Source organism: Oncorhynchus gorbuscha, unplaced genomic scaffold (assembly GCF_021184085.1).
Source record: "Oncorhynchus gorbuscha isolate QuinsamMale2020 ecotype Even-year unplaced genomic scaffold, OgorEven_v1.0 Un_scaffold_2158, whole genome shotgun sequence".
Classification (NCBI taxonomy): Eukaryota; Metazoa; Chordata; class Actinopteri; order Salmoniformes; family Salmonidae; genus Oncorhynchus; species Oncorhynchus gorbuscha.
In genome coordinates this window covers 22,446-37,500 of record NW_025746738.1, presented here as the reverse complement: position 1 = coordinate 37,500, position 15,055 = coordinate 22,446, and the positions used below count along the sequence as shown (strand labels likewise).

General features: G+C 46.7%; 1 protein-coding gene across 1 annotated transcript; it reads right to left on the bottom strand.

Moving 5' to 3' along the window:
* Positions 1–10,888: 10,888 nt before the first annotated feature.
* Positions 10,889–11,611, bottom strand: LOC124025069 (extensin-like). The gene has a single exon (XM_046338750.1). The coding sequence runs from the start codon at positions 11,609–11,611 to the stop codon at positions 10,889–10,891; it is 723 nt and encodes a 240-aa protein (XP_046194706.1).
* Positions 11,612–15,055: the final 3,444 nt, after the last annotated feature.

Below are 15,055 nucleotides of genomic sequence, written 5' to 3'. Positions count from 1 at the left end.
CTCAGTCTCTCCTTGACCAGGAAGGAGCTGCTGTAACTTTGGCCCTGTACACTGCAACATGAGATTATCTCATAGACACACACACACACACTAAAACACACACACACACACTAAAACACACACACACACACACACACACACTAAAACACACAGGAAATGGCCACTACAAAAACACACAGGAAATGGCCACTACAAAAACACACACAAAATGGCCACTACAAGTGACCACACAAACACATAAAACACACAGGGACCATCAATTTCACATTTCTACATACATTTTCTATACAAAGGCTGTACATACAGTCACATCCTGAATTACTGTCGCCTTTTATAAAGATGAGCAACAAAGCCGAACGCCGCCCGAACAAGGAGAAGCACCAACTTCGGCGGAAGTCGTGACAGATTGGCTCTAACGCATGAAGAAGGAAAGAAATTCCACAAAATGAAATTTTAACAAGGCACACCTGTTAATTGAAATGCATTCCAGGTGACTACCTCATGAAGCTGGTTGAGAGAATGCCAAGAGTGTGCAAAGCTGTCAGCAGAGTGTGCAAAGCTGTGTGAAAGAGTGTGCAAAGCTGTGTGCCAAGAGTGTGCAAAGCTGTCCTCAACACTGAATCACCACCCATATCCTCAACACTGAGTCACCACCCATATCCTCAACACTGAGTCACCACCCATATCCTCAACACCTAGTCACCACCCATGTCCTCATCACTGAGCCACCACCCATGTCCTCAACACTGAGTCACTACCCATATCCTCAACACCGAGTCACCACCCATGTCCTCATCACTGAGTCACCACCTATATCCTCAACACTGAGTCACTACCCATATCCTCAACACCTAGTCACCACCCATGTCCTCATCACTGAGCCACCACCCATGTCCTCAACACTGAGTCACTACCCATATCCTCAACACCGAGTCACCACCCATGTCCTCATCACTGAGCCGCCATCCATATCCTCAACACTGAGTCGCCACCCATGTCCTCAACACTGAGTCACCACCCATGTCCTCAACACTGAGTCACCACCCATATCCTCAACACTGAGCCGCCACCCATATCCTCAACACTGAGCCGCCACCCATATCCTCAACACTGAGTCACCACCCATATCCTCAACACTGAGTCACCACCCATATCCTCAACACTGAGCCACCACCCATATCCTCAACACTGAGTCACCACCCATGTCCTCAACACTGAGTCACCACCCATATCCTCAACACTGAGCCACCACCCATATCCTCAACACTGAGTCACCACCCATATCCTCAACACTGAGTCACCACCCATATCCTCAACACTGAGTCACCACCCATATCCTCAACACTGAGCCGCCACCCATATCCTCAACACTGAGTCACCACCCATATCCTCAACACTGAGTCACCACCCATATCCTCAACACTGAGTCACCACCCATATCCTCAACACTGAGTCACCACCCATGTCCTCAAAACTGAGTCACCACCCATATCCTCAACACTGAGCCACCACCCATATCCTCAACACTGAGTCACCACCCATATCCTCAACACTGAGCCACCACCCATATCCTCAACACTGAGTCACCACCCATATCCTCAACACTAAGTCACCACCCATATCCTCAACACTGAGTCACCACCCATATCCTCAACACTGAGTCACCACCCATATCCTCAACACTGAGTCACCACCCATATCCTCAACACTGAGCCACCACCCATATCCTCAACACTGAGTCACCACCCATATCCTCAACACTGAGTCACCACCCATGTCCTCAACACTGAGTCACCACCCATATCCTCAACACTGAGCCACCACCCATATCCTCAACACTGAGTCACCACCCATATCCTCAACACTAAGTCACCACCCATATCCTCAACACTGAGTCACCACCCATATCCTCAACACTGAGTCACCACCCATATCCTCAACACTGAGTCACCACCCATATCCTCAACACTGAGCCACCACCCATATCCTCAACACTGAGTCACCACCCATATCCTCAACACTGAGTCACCACCCATGTCCTCAACACTGAGTCACCACCCATATCCTCAACACTGAGTCACCACCCATATCCTCAACACTGAGTCACCACCCATGTCCTCAACACTGAGTCACCACCCATATCCTCAACACTGAGTCACCACCCATATCCTCAACACTGAGTCACCACCCATATCCTCAACACTGATGATCCCCTATGCTTTCAAGTCACCGTATGCTACACAAACTGTATGCTACACAAACAGTATGCTACACAAACTGTATGCTACACAAACGGTATGCTACACAAACAGTATGCTACACAAACGGTATGCTACACAAACAGTATGCTACACAAACAGTATGCTACACAAACCGCATGCTACACAAACAGTATGCTACACAAACAGTATGCTACACAAACCGCATGCTACACAAACAGTATGCTACACAAACAGTATGCTACACAAACAGTATGCTACACAAACCGCATGCTACACAAACAGTATGCTACACAAACAGTATGCTACACAAACAGTATGCTACACAAACCGCATGCTACACAAACAGTATGCTACACAAACAGTATGCTACACAAACGGTATGCTACACAAACCGTATGCTACACAAACAGCATGCTACACAAACAGTATGCTACACAAACCGTATGCTACACAAACCGTATGCTACACAAACCGTATGCTACACAAACAGTATGCTACACAAACCGTATGCTACACAAACCGTATGCTACACAAACCGTATGCTACACAAACTGTATGCTACACAAACAGTATGCTACACAAACAGTATGCTACACAAACCGTATGCTACACAAACAGTATGCTACACAAACAGTATGCTACACAAACCGTATGCTACACAAACAGTACGCCTCACAAACTGACACAGGCATTAGGAGATCACATACATATTGCTCACCATGTTTCAGTTGTGTATGAATGCCAAGTAGTATGTACATTTGGCTTCAATATTGAAATGTCTAAATCACATATAAGAGGGTCAATAAATCATTAGTGGGATGGATAAAGCAGCACATCCCATATGACTAAACATTAATCAATATGGGGCAACAACAAAAATATCAATATGGGACTAAAAATAAATCAATAAAATATATGTCATTTAATACGTCGCTGTTTCCAGATATATGAAAACTATTTATTATATATTTTTTGAGGTGACATTTTATTATTATTCTATTTCCCAAGGCAAATGTAAAGTCCTACATTTCATATCCCACACCAGCCTCTCTGGTGGAACGGATGTTTACAGAAAGGGAGGGAGGGAGGGAGGGAGGGAGGGAGGGAGGGAGGGAGGGAGGGAGGGAGGGAGGGAGAGAGAGAGAGGGAGAGAGAGAGGGAGGGAGGGAGGGAGGGAGGGAGGGAGGGAGGGAGGGAGGGAGGGGAGGGAGGGAGGGAGGGAGGGAGGGAGGGAGGGAGGGAGTAAATCATTTATCTCCTTCTGTGGAGCTGCTGGAATAGAGGACTAGAGGATTTATTCACACTAAGAAATCACCATGAGGCCTGTGTGATTGAAAGAGAGAGAAAGAGAGAGAGGGGATAAAGAGAGACGGGGGGTAGAGAGAGACAGAGAGAGAGAGAGAAAGAAAGAGAACGAAAGAGAGCGAGAGAGGGGGGTAGATTTTGTGTGTAGATTCATGAGGGGAAAAAACACTTAAATCAATTTTAGAATAAGGCTGTAACATAACAAGTTGTGGAAAAAGTCAAGGGGTCTGAATACTTTCTGAATGCACAATACATGTGTCATGTCTGTATAGTACTCAGTACTACCTCTATCAGAGTACACAGTACGTATCATGTCTGTATAGTACTCAGTTCTACCTCTATCAGAGTACACAGTACGTATCATGTTTGTATAGTACTCAGTTCTACCTCTATCAGAGTACACAGTACGTATCATGTTTGTATAGTACTCAGTTCTACCTCTATCAGAGTACACAGTACGTATCATGTTTGTATAGTACTCAGTTCTACCTCTATCAGAGTACACAGTACGTATCATGTCTGTATAGTACTCAGTTCTACCTCTATCAAAGTACACAGTACGTATCATGTTTGTATAGTACTCAGTTCTACCTCTATCAGAGTACACAGTACGTATCATGTTTGTATAGTACTCAGTTCTACCTCTATCAGAGTACACAGTACGTATCATGTTTGTATAGTACTCAGTTCTACCTCTATCAGAGTACACAGTACGTATCATGTTTGTATAGTACTCAGTTCTACCTCTATCAGAGTACACAGTACGTATCATGTTTGTATAGTACTCAGTTCTACCTCTATCAGAGTACACAGTACGTATCATGTTTGTATAGTACTCAGTTCTACCTCTATCAGAGTACACAGTACGTATCATGTCTGTATAGTACTCAGTTCTACCTCTATCAGAGTACACAGTACGTATCATGTTTGTATAGTACTCAGTTCTACCTCTATCAGAGTACACAGTACATGTGTCATGTCTGTATAGTACTCAGTACTACCTCTATCAGAGAACACAGTACATGTGTCATGTCTGTATAGTACTCAGTACTACCTCTATCAGAGTACACAGTACATTTGTCATGTCTGGAGAAGAGAAGAGAGGAGAGGAGAGGAGAGGCGAGGCTGCCTCGCTCTCTGTGTTCCAGATCTCCCACAGAGCACAGGGACCTGACTGGACCACACTGTGTGTGTGTGTGTGTGTGTGTGTGTGTGTGTGTGTGTGTGTGTGTGTGTGTGTGTGTGTGTGTGTGTGTGTGTGTGTGTGTGTGTGTGTGTGTGTGTGTGTGTGTGTGTGTGTGTGTGTGTGTGTGTGTGTGTGTGTGTGTGTGTGTGTGACATCCACACTCACTGATGCATGACTCACCCTCCAGCATATCCACAGAGACCCCCCCCCCCCACACACACACACACACACACACACACACACACACACACACACACACACACACTGTAAACAGAACTAAGCTCTAAACACCCAAATCTACCCAACAATCAGAGAGATCTAGTCAGCCTCTCCAGGAGGTTGAAGAGTTCAGGGGGATCTAGTCAGCCTCTCCAGGAGGTTGAAGAGTTCAGGGGGATCTAGTCAGCCTCTCCAGGAGGTTGAAGAGTTCAGGGGGATCTAGTCAGCCTCTCCAGGAGGTTGAAGAGTTCAGGGGATCTAGTCAACCTCTCCAGGAGGTTGAAGAGTTCAGGGGGTCTAGTCAGCCTCTCCAGGAGGTTGAAGAGTTCAGGGGATCTAGTCAGCCTCTCCAGGAGGTTGAAGAGTTCAGGGGGATCTAGTCAGCCTCTCCAGGAGGTTGAAGAGTTCAGGGGGATCTAGTCAGCCTCTCCAGGAGGTTGAAGAGTTCAGGGGGATCTAGTCAGCCTCTCCAGGAGGTTGAAGAGTTCAGGGGGATCTAGTCAGCCTCTCCAGGAGGTTGAAGAGTTCAGGGGATCTAGTCAGCCTCTCCAGGAGGTTGAAGAGTTCAGGGGGATCTAGTCAGCCTCTCCAGGAGGTTGAAGAGTTCAGGGGGATCTAGTCAGCCTCTCCAGGAGGTTGAAGAGTTCAGGGGATCTAGTCAGCCTCTCCAGGAGGTTGAAGAGTTCAGGGGGATCTAGTCAGCCTCTCCAGGAGGTTGAAGAGTTCAGGGGGATCTAGTCAGCCTCTCCAGGAGGTTGTAGGATGGATTCAACAGTTGGACTGTGTGTGTTTGGATATTAAGGAAGGAGCCTGGTGTTTCTCTGTCAATCCCTCCTCCTCTCTCTCTATCCCTCCTCTCTCTCTATCCCTCCTCTCTCTATCCCTCCTTTTCTCTCTCCAGCCCTCCTCTCTCTAACCCTCCTTCTCTCTCTCTCTAACCCTCCTTCTCTCTCTCTATCCCTTCTCTCTCTAACCCTCCTTCTCTCTCTCTCTAACCCTCCTCTCTCTCTCTAACCCTCCTTCTCTCTCTCTATCCCTCCTTCTCTCCCTCTAACCCTACTCTCTCTCTAACCCTCCTTCTCTCTCTCCCTAACCCTCATTCTCTCTCTCTAACCCTCCTTCTCTCTCTCTCTAACCCTCCTTCTCTCTCTCTCTATCCCTCCTCTCTCTCTAACCCTCCTTCTCTCTCTCTAACCCTCCTGCTCTCTCTCTCTAACCCTCCTTCTCTCTCTCCCTAACCCTGCTTCTCTCTCTCTAACCCTCCTTCTCTCTCTCTAACCCTCCTCTCTCTCTCTATCCCTCCTCTTTCTCTAACCCTCCTTCTCTCTCTCTCTAACCCTTCTTCTCTCTCTCTCTAACCCTCCTTCTCTCTCTCTCTATCCCTCCTCTCTCCCTAACCCTCCTTCTCTCTCTCTATCCCTCCTTCTCTCTCTCTCTAACCCTCCTTCTCTCTCTCCCTAACCCTCCTTCTCTCTCTCTAACCCTCCTTCTCTCTCTCTCTCTATCCCTCTGTCTCTGACTCTGTCCCTCTCTTTCTCTCTCTAGGAGGTTGGAGAGATAATCAGATAGAGGATTATGGTGTGTTTGACCTGATCAGCTTGGCTAAGAGACAGATCTCCCTCCATACGACAACTCCACACACACGCACGCACCCTCGTACACACACACACACACACACACACACACACACACACACACACACACACACACACACACACACACACACACACACACACACACACACACACACACACACACACACACACACACACACACACACATGTTACCTCTCTACAGGAGCCGAGAAAACATCCCCTCTGCCTGGGGTGTTGCAAATGCCTTATATTCAGTGTATGGTGCAGACCTTTTGACCAGAGTCCACAGGCCTCTATATAGGGAATAGGGGGCCATCTGTAACACAGCCCTGGTCATCATTACTCAAATACACACTCTGAGTGTTGTTGCTGTAACTGAAGTTACTGATTATTCCTGCTTATGTTAAATTGCGTCCAAACTACTGAAACAAACATTCCTTTAGGATCCCATTTCTAGTGACTCACTGGGACATTAGCTGGTAGATTCCGTATATACTCCAGTCCTTTTCCCCAGTCCTATACCCCAGTCCTATACCCCAGTCCTATACCCCAGTCCTATACCGCAGCCCTATACCCCAGCCCTATACCCCAGTCCTATACCCCAGTCCTATACCCCAGCCCTATACCGCAGCCCTATACCCCAGCCCTATATCCCAGTCCTATACCCCATCCCTATACCCCAGCCCTATACCTAAGCCTTATACCCCAGTCCTATACCCCAGCCCTATACCCAAGCCCTATACCACAGCCTTACACCCCATTCCTATACCCTAGCTCTACAGCCCATCCCTATACCCTAGCCCTATACCCCAGTCCTATACCCTAGCCCTATACCCCATACCTATACCCCAGTCCTATACCCCAGCCCTATACCCCAGCCCTATACCCCAGCCCTATACCCCAGTCCTATACCCCAGCCCTATACCCCAGCCCTATACCCTATACCCCAGCCCTACACCACAGCCCTATACCCCAGCCCTATACCCCAGTCCTATACTCTATACCCCAGCCCTATACCCCAGCATTATACCCCAGTCCTATACCCCAGTCCTATACCCCAGTCCTATATCCCAGCCCTATACCCCAGTCCTATACCCCAGCCCTATACCCCAGCCCTATAACCCAGGCCTATACCCCAGCCCTATACCCCAGCCCTATAACCCAGGCCTATACCCCAGCCCTATACCCCAGCCCTTTAACCCCAGCCCTATAACCCAGGCCTATACCCCAGCCCTATACCCCAGTCCTATACCCCAGTCCTATACCCTATACCCCAGCCCTATACCCCAGTCCTATACCCCAGTCCTATACCCTATACCCCAGCCCTATACCCCAGTCCTATACCCCAGCCCTATACCCCAGTCCTATACCCCAGCCCTATACCCCAGCCCTATACCCCAGTCCTATACCCCAGCCCTATACCCCAGCCCTATACCCTATACCCCAGCCCTATATCCCAGCCCTATACCCCAGCCCTATACCCCAGTCCTATACCCCAGCCCTATACCCCAGCCCTATACCCTATACCCCAGCCCTATACCCCAGCCCTATACCCTATACCGTATACCCCAGCCCTATACCCCAGCCCTATACCCTATACCCCAGCCCTATACCCCAGCCCTATACCCCAGCCCTATACCCTATACCCCAGCCCTATACCCCAGCCCTATACCCCAGCCCTATACCCCAGCCCTATACCCCAGCCCTATACCCCAGTCCTATAGGACAGCAGGAGTTAGCTGTTCCCAGATAGCCTCCCCAACATTCCTCCCTCCCTAAATCTCCTCCCCCATCCATTAGCCTGTCCTAGAGCAGGTTGGAACTAAACATTTAGACTAGCCATGCCATCACAGTTACAGCTAGCCAGGCTGCCATCATCTCACTCTATTCTATTTGAAGACAGTGGAGTCAGCCAACACTATGGAGCCTGGACATGGGTCTCTGTGTGTGAGTTTGATGTTGAACTAAGAGAAAGTCGAAGGGCCTTGGCACAGCCATGTTGCCAACCTCTCAGAAGATAAAGGATGATGCTGTGCCCCTCCTGTATCTGGTAAAGCTCAGTCTGCTGCACATACAGGAACCCTAAACACTCAATGTGCTGCCTTCCACTATTATAGAGGGGACCACTGGATCTCTGTGTCTCTCTAGACCCCCCAGGGTTCCCCAGACCACTGGATCTCTGTGTCTCGCCAGACCCCCCAGGGTTCCCCAGACCCCCCAGGGTTCCCCAGACCACTGGATCTCTGTGTCTCTCTAGACCCCCCAGGGTTCCCCAGACCACTGGATCTCTGTGTCTCTCCAGACCCCCCAGGGTTCCCCAGACCCCCCAGGGTTCCCCAGACCACTGGATCTCTGTGTCTCTCTAGACCCCCCAGGGTTCTCCAGACCGCCCAGGGTTCCCCAGACCCCCTCAGAGTAACACACACACACACACTGGGGTTTAAATCTCAGAGTAACCAACACTGTGGTTTAAATCTCAGAGTAACACACACACACACTGTGGTTTACATCTCAGAGTAACACACACACACACTGTGGTTTAAATCTCAGAGTAACACACACACACTGTGGTTTAAATCTCAGAGTAACACACACTGTGGTTTAAATCTCAGAGTAACACACACACACACACACACTGTGGTTTAAATCTCAGAGTAACACACACACACACTGTGGTTTAAATCTCAGAGTAACACACACACACTGTGGTTTAAATCTCAGAGTAACACACACACACTGTGGTTTAAATCTCAGAGTAACACACACACACTGTGGTTTAAATCTCAGAGTAACACACACACACACTGTGGTTTAAATCTCAGAGTAACACACACACACACTGTGGTTTAAATCTCAGAGTAACACACACACACACTGTGGTTTACATCTCAGAGTAACACACACACACACTGTGGTTTAAATCTCAGAGTAACACACACACACACTGTGGTTTAAATCTCAGAGTAACACACACACACACTGTGGTTTAAATCTCAGAGTAACACACACACACACTGTGGTTTACATCTCAGAGTAACACACACACACACTGTGGTTTAAATCTCAGAGTAACACACACACACACACTGTGGTTTAAATCTCAGAGTAACACACACACACACTGTGGTTTAAATCTCAGAGTAACACACACACACACTGTGGTTTAAATCTCAGAGTAACACACACACACACACACTGTGGTTTAAATCTCAGAGTAACACACACACACACTGTGGTTTACATCTCAGAGTAACACACACACACACTGTGGTTTAAATCTCAGAGTAACACACACACACACACTGTGGTTTAAATCTCAGAGTAACACACACACACACTGTGGTTTAAATCTCAGAGTAACACACACACTGTGGTTTAAATCTCAGAGTAACACACACACACTGTGGTTTAAATCTCAGAGTAACACACACACACACTGTGGTTTAAATCTCAGAGTAACACACACACACACTGTGGTTTAAATCTCAGAGTAACACACACACACTGTGGTTTAAATCTCAGAGTAACACACACACACACACTGTGGTTTAAATCTCTATCAATCTTCCACTGATACAGAAGCACCACCCCTCATCACTCAGGGAGAATGCTCAGATGAATGTGGCTCGCTGGTGATGGTGAAAGCTCATGTTGATGTGTTTACCAGTGTAGTTGATGCTCGTAATGTGATAAGTCATCTTTCAATCTGAGTCGACGAGATGGAAGGGAAGACGACTGAGAACCGGGAGTCATCAGGATTTACTGCTACAGCAAAGAGACCAGTCTCAAAGCTGACACACACACACACACACACACACACACACACACACACACACACACACACACACACACACACACACACACACACACACACACACACACACACACACACACACACACACACACACACACGCTCATTTTACAGGGTGACTAACACATTCCGCTGTAGTGTAATTTCAACAGTGTCATTTCCATATTAAAGTTAATGGAACTGAGGGTGATTTCAGCACTATTCCATGTCTGCATACCAAATGGCACCATATTCCCTATATAGTGCACTACGTTAGACCAGAGCTGGTTAAAAAGTAGTGCACTACGTAGGGAAAACGGCACCATTTGGGACACATCACCCTGCTTGTAGATCCACTAGGAAAAACTCTTTCCCAGTCAGAAGAGGGATTGTGAAAAGTTACAGAGGCGCAGGCTCTACTGTATATAAACTTTAACATGGCTCACCGTGTTAAATATAGAACCGCGTAACATCACTATCTCTCACACACAACTAAGAACCAGTCTATAGTTCTCTCTCTCTCTGATATGAACACAGACATTCCCTCTGTATTTCTACCTACTCTCCAGAGTTAGATGAGAGGGTGAGGGGTGTAAATGAGGGGGTGAGACAAGAGGGTGAGGGTGTAGACGATGGGGTGAGGGTGGAGACGAGTGGGTGAGGTTGGAGGGATGCAGACGAGGGGGTGAGACGAGGGGGTTAAGGTGGAGGGGTGCAGACGAGGGGGTGAGGTTGGAGGGATGCAGACGAGGGGGTGAGACGAGGGGTTAAGGTGGAGGGGTGCAGACGAGGGGGTGAGGTTGGAGATGAGGGGGTGAGACAAGGGGGTGAGGGTGGAGACGATGGGGTGAAAGTGGAGACGAGTGGGTGAGGGTGGAGGGGTGCAGACGAGGGGGTGAGGGGTATAAATGAGAGGGTGAGACAAGGGGGTGAGGGTGGAGATGATGGGGTGAGGGTGGAGACGAGTGGGTGAGGGTGGAGGGATGCAGACGAGGGGGTGAGACAAGGGGGTTGAGGTGGAGGGTGCAGACGAGGGGGTGAGACAAGGGGGTAAGGGTGGAGACGATGGGGTGAAGGTGGAGATGATTGGATGAGGGTAGAGGGGTGCAGATGAGGGGGTGAGGTTGAAGACGAGGGGTTGAGACAAGGGGGTGTGGTTGGAGACGAGGGGGTTAAGGTGGAGGGGTGCAGACGAGGGGGTGAGGTTGGAGACGAGGGGGTGAGGGGTTGAGGGTGGAGGAGAACACAGCGTCCTCCCTCTGACCAGACAGAGGGCTGAGGATGCCAGAAACATCCTATTGCCCAGGTGAGAGCAGACCCTACCCTGCTAATTCTGAACCCGTATACATAAAGTGTACATTTACATTACATTTAAGTCATAAAGTGTACTGAGAGCTGCTCCCCCAATCAATAAATTAGAATTGGAAGGGCCAAACTGATCCTAGATCAGCACTCCTATGAGGAACTGTATGACTGCAGGCCTTGGTGTACACTAAGTAACAAGCACCTAGGCTTGTTGCCAGGAGCCTTGTTGCTGAGTGGCTTATATGGAAACACCGTAGACGAGTCAATGATTGACAGGAACACAGATACAGGTAATCCTGCCAAATGTATCACTCTGAAACCTCTGTTTCCACCACCACTTCACTGGCCTTCCAGGTAAAAGCCCTTGATTCTATGGTGTGAGAACCTTGTTGAGTCAAAAGCTGGAAAGCGGATAGCTGTTTTCCTTTTTTCTCATTTGGCATATCGAGGAAAGAAAAAACTCCAGCTTTTTAAAGTGTGTGAGGGGCTGAGCATCAGTTCCTTTTAATTAGGTTCATCCCTTTAGTCATTTCCCAGAGAGAGTAGAGGGCATACAGGCCATGAGAAACATATGCACACACATACACACACACACAGACACACAGACACACACACACACACACACACACTCACTCCATCTGATTCCTCCCGTTCCTCCTGTCCTCTACCTAGATCCCTTCTTCAAGGTTCACTTTCCTTTTTTTCTCTCCCTTCTATCCATCATCGTGAAATAATTAACTGCTATAAGTGAAATTAATTACGCTAATTAGTTCAGGCGAGTTATTTTTGGGCGCCGTGGCGATGACCTGGAAGCAGTGGAGAGAGAGAGAGAGGTGTGGAAGCGGCGACCTGTTCTCTGCGTGACAGGAAGTGACCTCTTTGAACCCTGGCAGCGCTGAGGTCGAAGGACAAAGCTAGAGATCCTGGACGGGGCCTATACAGAATATAGTAGTAGATATCAATTCAATTCAAGGGCTTTATTGGCAGAGGAAACACAAACCAAAACTAAATGGATAATAAACAGATGGGAAGTAAACATAAAAAATGAACAGTGAACATTACACTCACAGAAGATCCTTGAAGAATTAAAGACATTTCAAATGTAATATTATGTATATATACAGTGGTGTAATGATGTTATATTATGTCTATATACAGTGTTGTAATGATGTCATATTATGTCTATATACAGTGGTGTAATGATGTCATATTATGTCTATATACAGTGGTTTAATGATGTCATATTATGTCTATATACAGTGGTGTAATGATGTCATATTATGTCTATATACAGTGGTGTAATGATGTCATATTATGTCTATATACAGTGGTGTAATGATGTCATATTATGTCTATATACAGTGGTGTAATGATGTCATATTATGTCTATATACAGTGGTGGAATGATGTCATATTATGTCTATATACAGTGGTGGAATGATGTCATATTATGTCTATATACAGTGGTGTAATGATGTCATATTATGTCTATATACAGTGGTGTAATGATGTCATATTATGTCTATATACAGTGGTGTAATGATGTCATATTATGTCTATATACAGTGGTGTAATGATGTCATATTATGTCTATATACAGTGGTGTAATGATGTCATATTATGTCTATATACAGTGGTGTAATGATGTCATATTATGTCTATATACAGTGGTGTAATGATGTCATATTATGTCTATATACAGTGGTGTAATGATGTCATATTATGTCTATATACAGTGGTGTAATGATGTCATATTATGTCTATATACAGTGGTGTAATGATGTGCAAATAGTTAAAGTACAAAGGGGAAAATAAATACACATAAATATGGGTTGTATTTACAATGGTGTTTGTTCTTCACTGGTTGCCCTTTTCTTGTGGCAACAGGTCACAAATCTTGCTGCTGTGATGTCACAGTGTGGAATTTCACCCAGTAGATATGGGAGTTTATCAAAATTGGGTTTGTTTTTGAGTTCTTTGTGGATCTGTGTAATCTGAGGGAAATATGTGTCTCTAATAGGGTCATACATTTGGCAGGAGGTTAGGAAGCTCAGTGTCCACCTCATTTTGTGGGTAGTGTGCACTTAGCCTGTCTTCTCTTGAGAGCCATGTCTGCCTACGGCGGCCTTTCTCAATAGCAAGGCTATGCTCACTGAGTCTGTACATAGTCAAAGCTTTCCTTAAGTTTGGGTCAGTCACAGCGGCCAGGTATTATGTCACTGTGTTCTCTCTGTTTAGGGACAAATTGCATTCTAGTTTGCTCAGGTTTTTTGTTAATTCTTTCAAATGTTTCAAGTAATTATCTTTTAGTTTTCTCATGATTTGGTTGGGTCTAATTGTGTTACCGTTCTGGGGCTCTGTGGGGTCTGCATGTGTTTGTGAACAGAGCCCCAGGACCAGCATGCTTAGGGGACTCTTCTCCAGGTTCATCTCTCTGTAGGTGATGGCTTTGTTATGGAAGGTTTGGGAATCGCTTCCTTTTAGGTGGTTGTAGAATTTAACAGCTCTTTTCTGGATTTTGATAAATAGCGGGTATCGGCCTAATTCTGCTCTGCATGCATTATTTGGTGTTTTACGTTTTACATGGGGCATATTTTTGCAGACTTCTGTAGGCAGAGTCTCAATTTGGTATTTGTCCCATTTTGTGAATTCTTGGCTGGTGAGCAGACCCCAGACCTCACTACCATAAAGGGTTCTATAACTGATTCAAGTATTTTTGGCCAGACCCTAATTGATATGTTGAATTTTATGTTCCTTTTGATGGCATAGAAGGCCCTTCTTGCCTTATCTCTCAGCTTTGTGGAAGGTACCTGAGGCGCTGATGTTTAGGCCAAGGTCGATATCTCTCTGATCTGAAGACAGCAGTAGCCAGGCAGGTATTGTGGTTGTACACTGCTAGCTACATGTCTTTGAGTATTCAAGGTCTGGGGAGAGTGGTGCTTTGAAGCTATTGATAGCCTTTCTGAAGGAAAATAGAAATGTTGTCTGGCAGAAATAGCTGAAATCTCGAAACCAGAGAGACATTTCAGAACATCACGTACTGTACAATCGCAGAGTATCGAGGGAGAGAGAGTGAGTGAGTGAGTGAGTGAGTGAGTGAGTGAGTGAGTGAGTGAGTGAGTGAGTGAGTGAGTGAGTGAGTGAGTGAATAAGAGAGAAAGAGAGAAATAGTATGTGAGAGCGTAAGAGAGTGTGAGAGTCAAAGAGTGTGAGAGAGCGAGAAAGCATGAGAGTCAGAGAGTGAGAGTTAGAGTGAGAGAGAAAGAGAGGGTGAGTGAATTATCTGGCACAGCCAACTGTTATATGCCAACCCTGTAATCATAACAAACTAGAGGCAGACCTTCAGATTATTACGACCTTCCATCAGTCCGACCCACCCTATTTCATAGTCCGCGTCCCAAAAGTACTGCACTATATAGGGAATAGATGCACA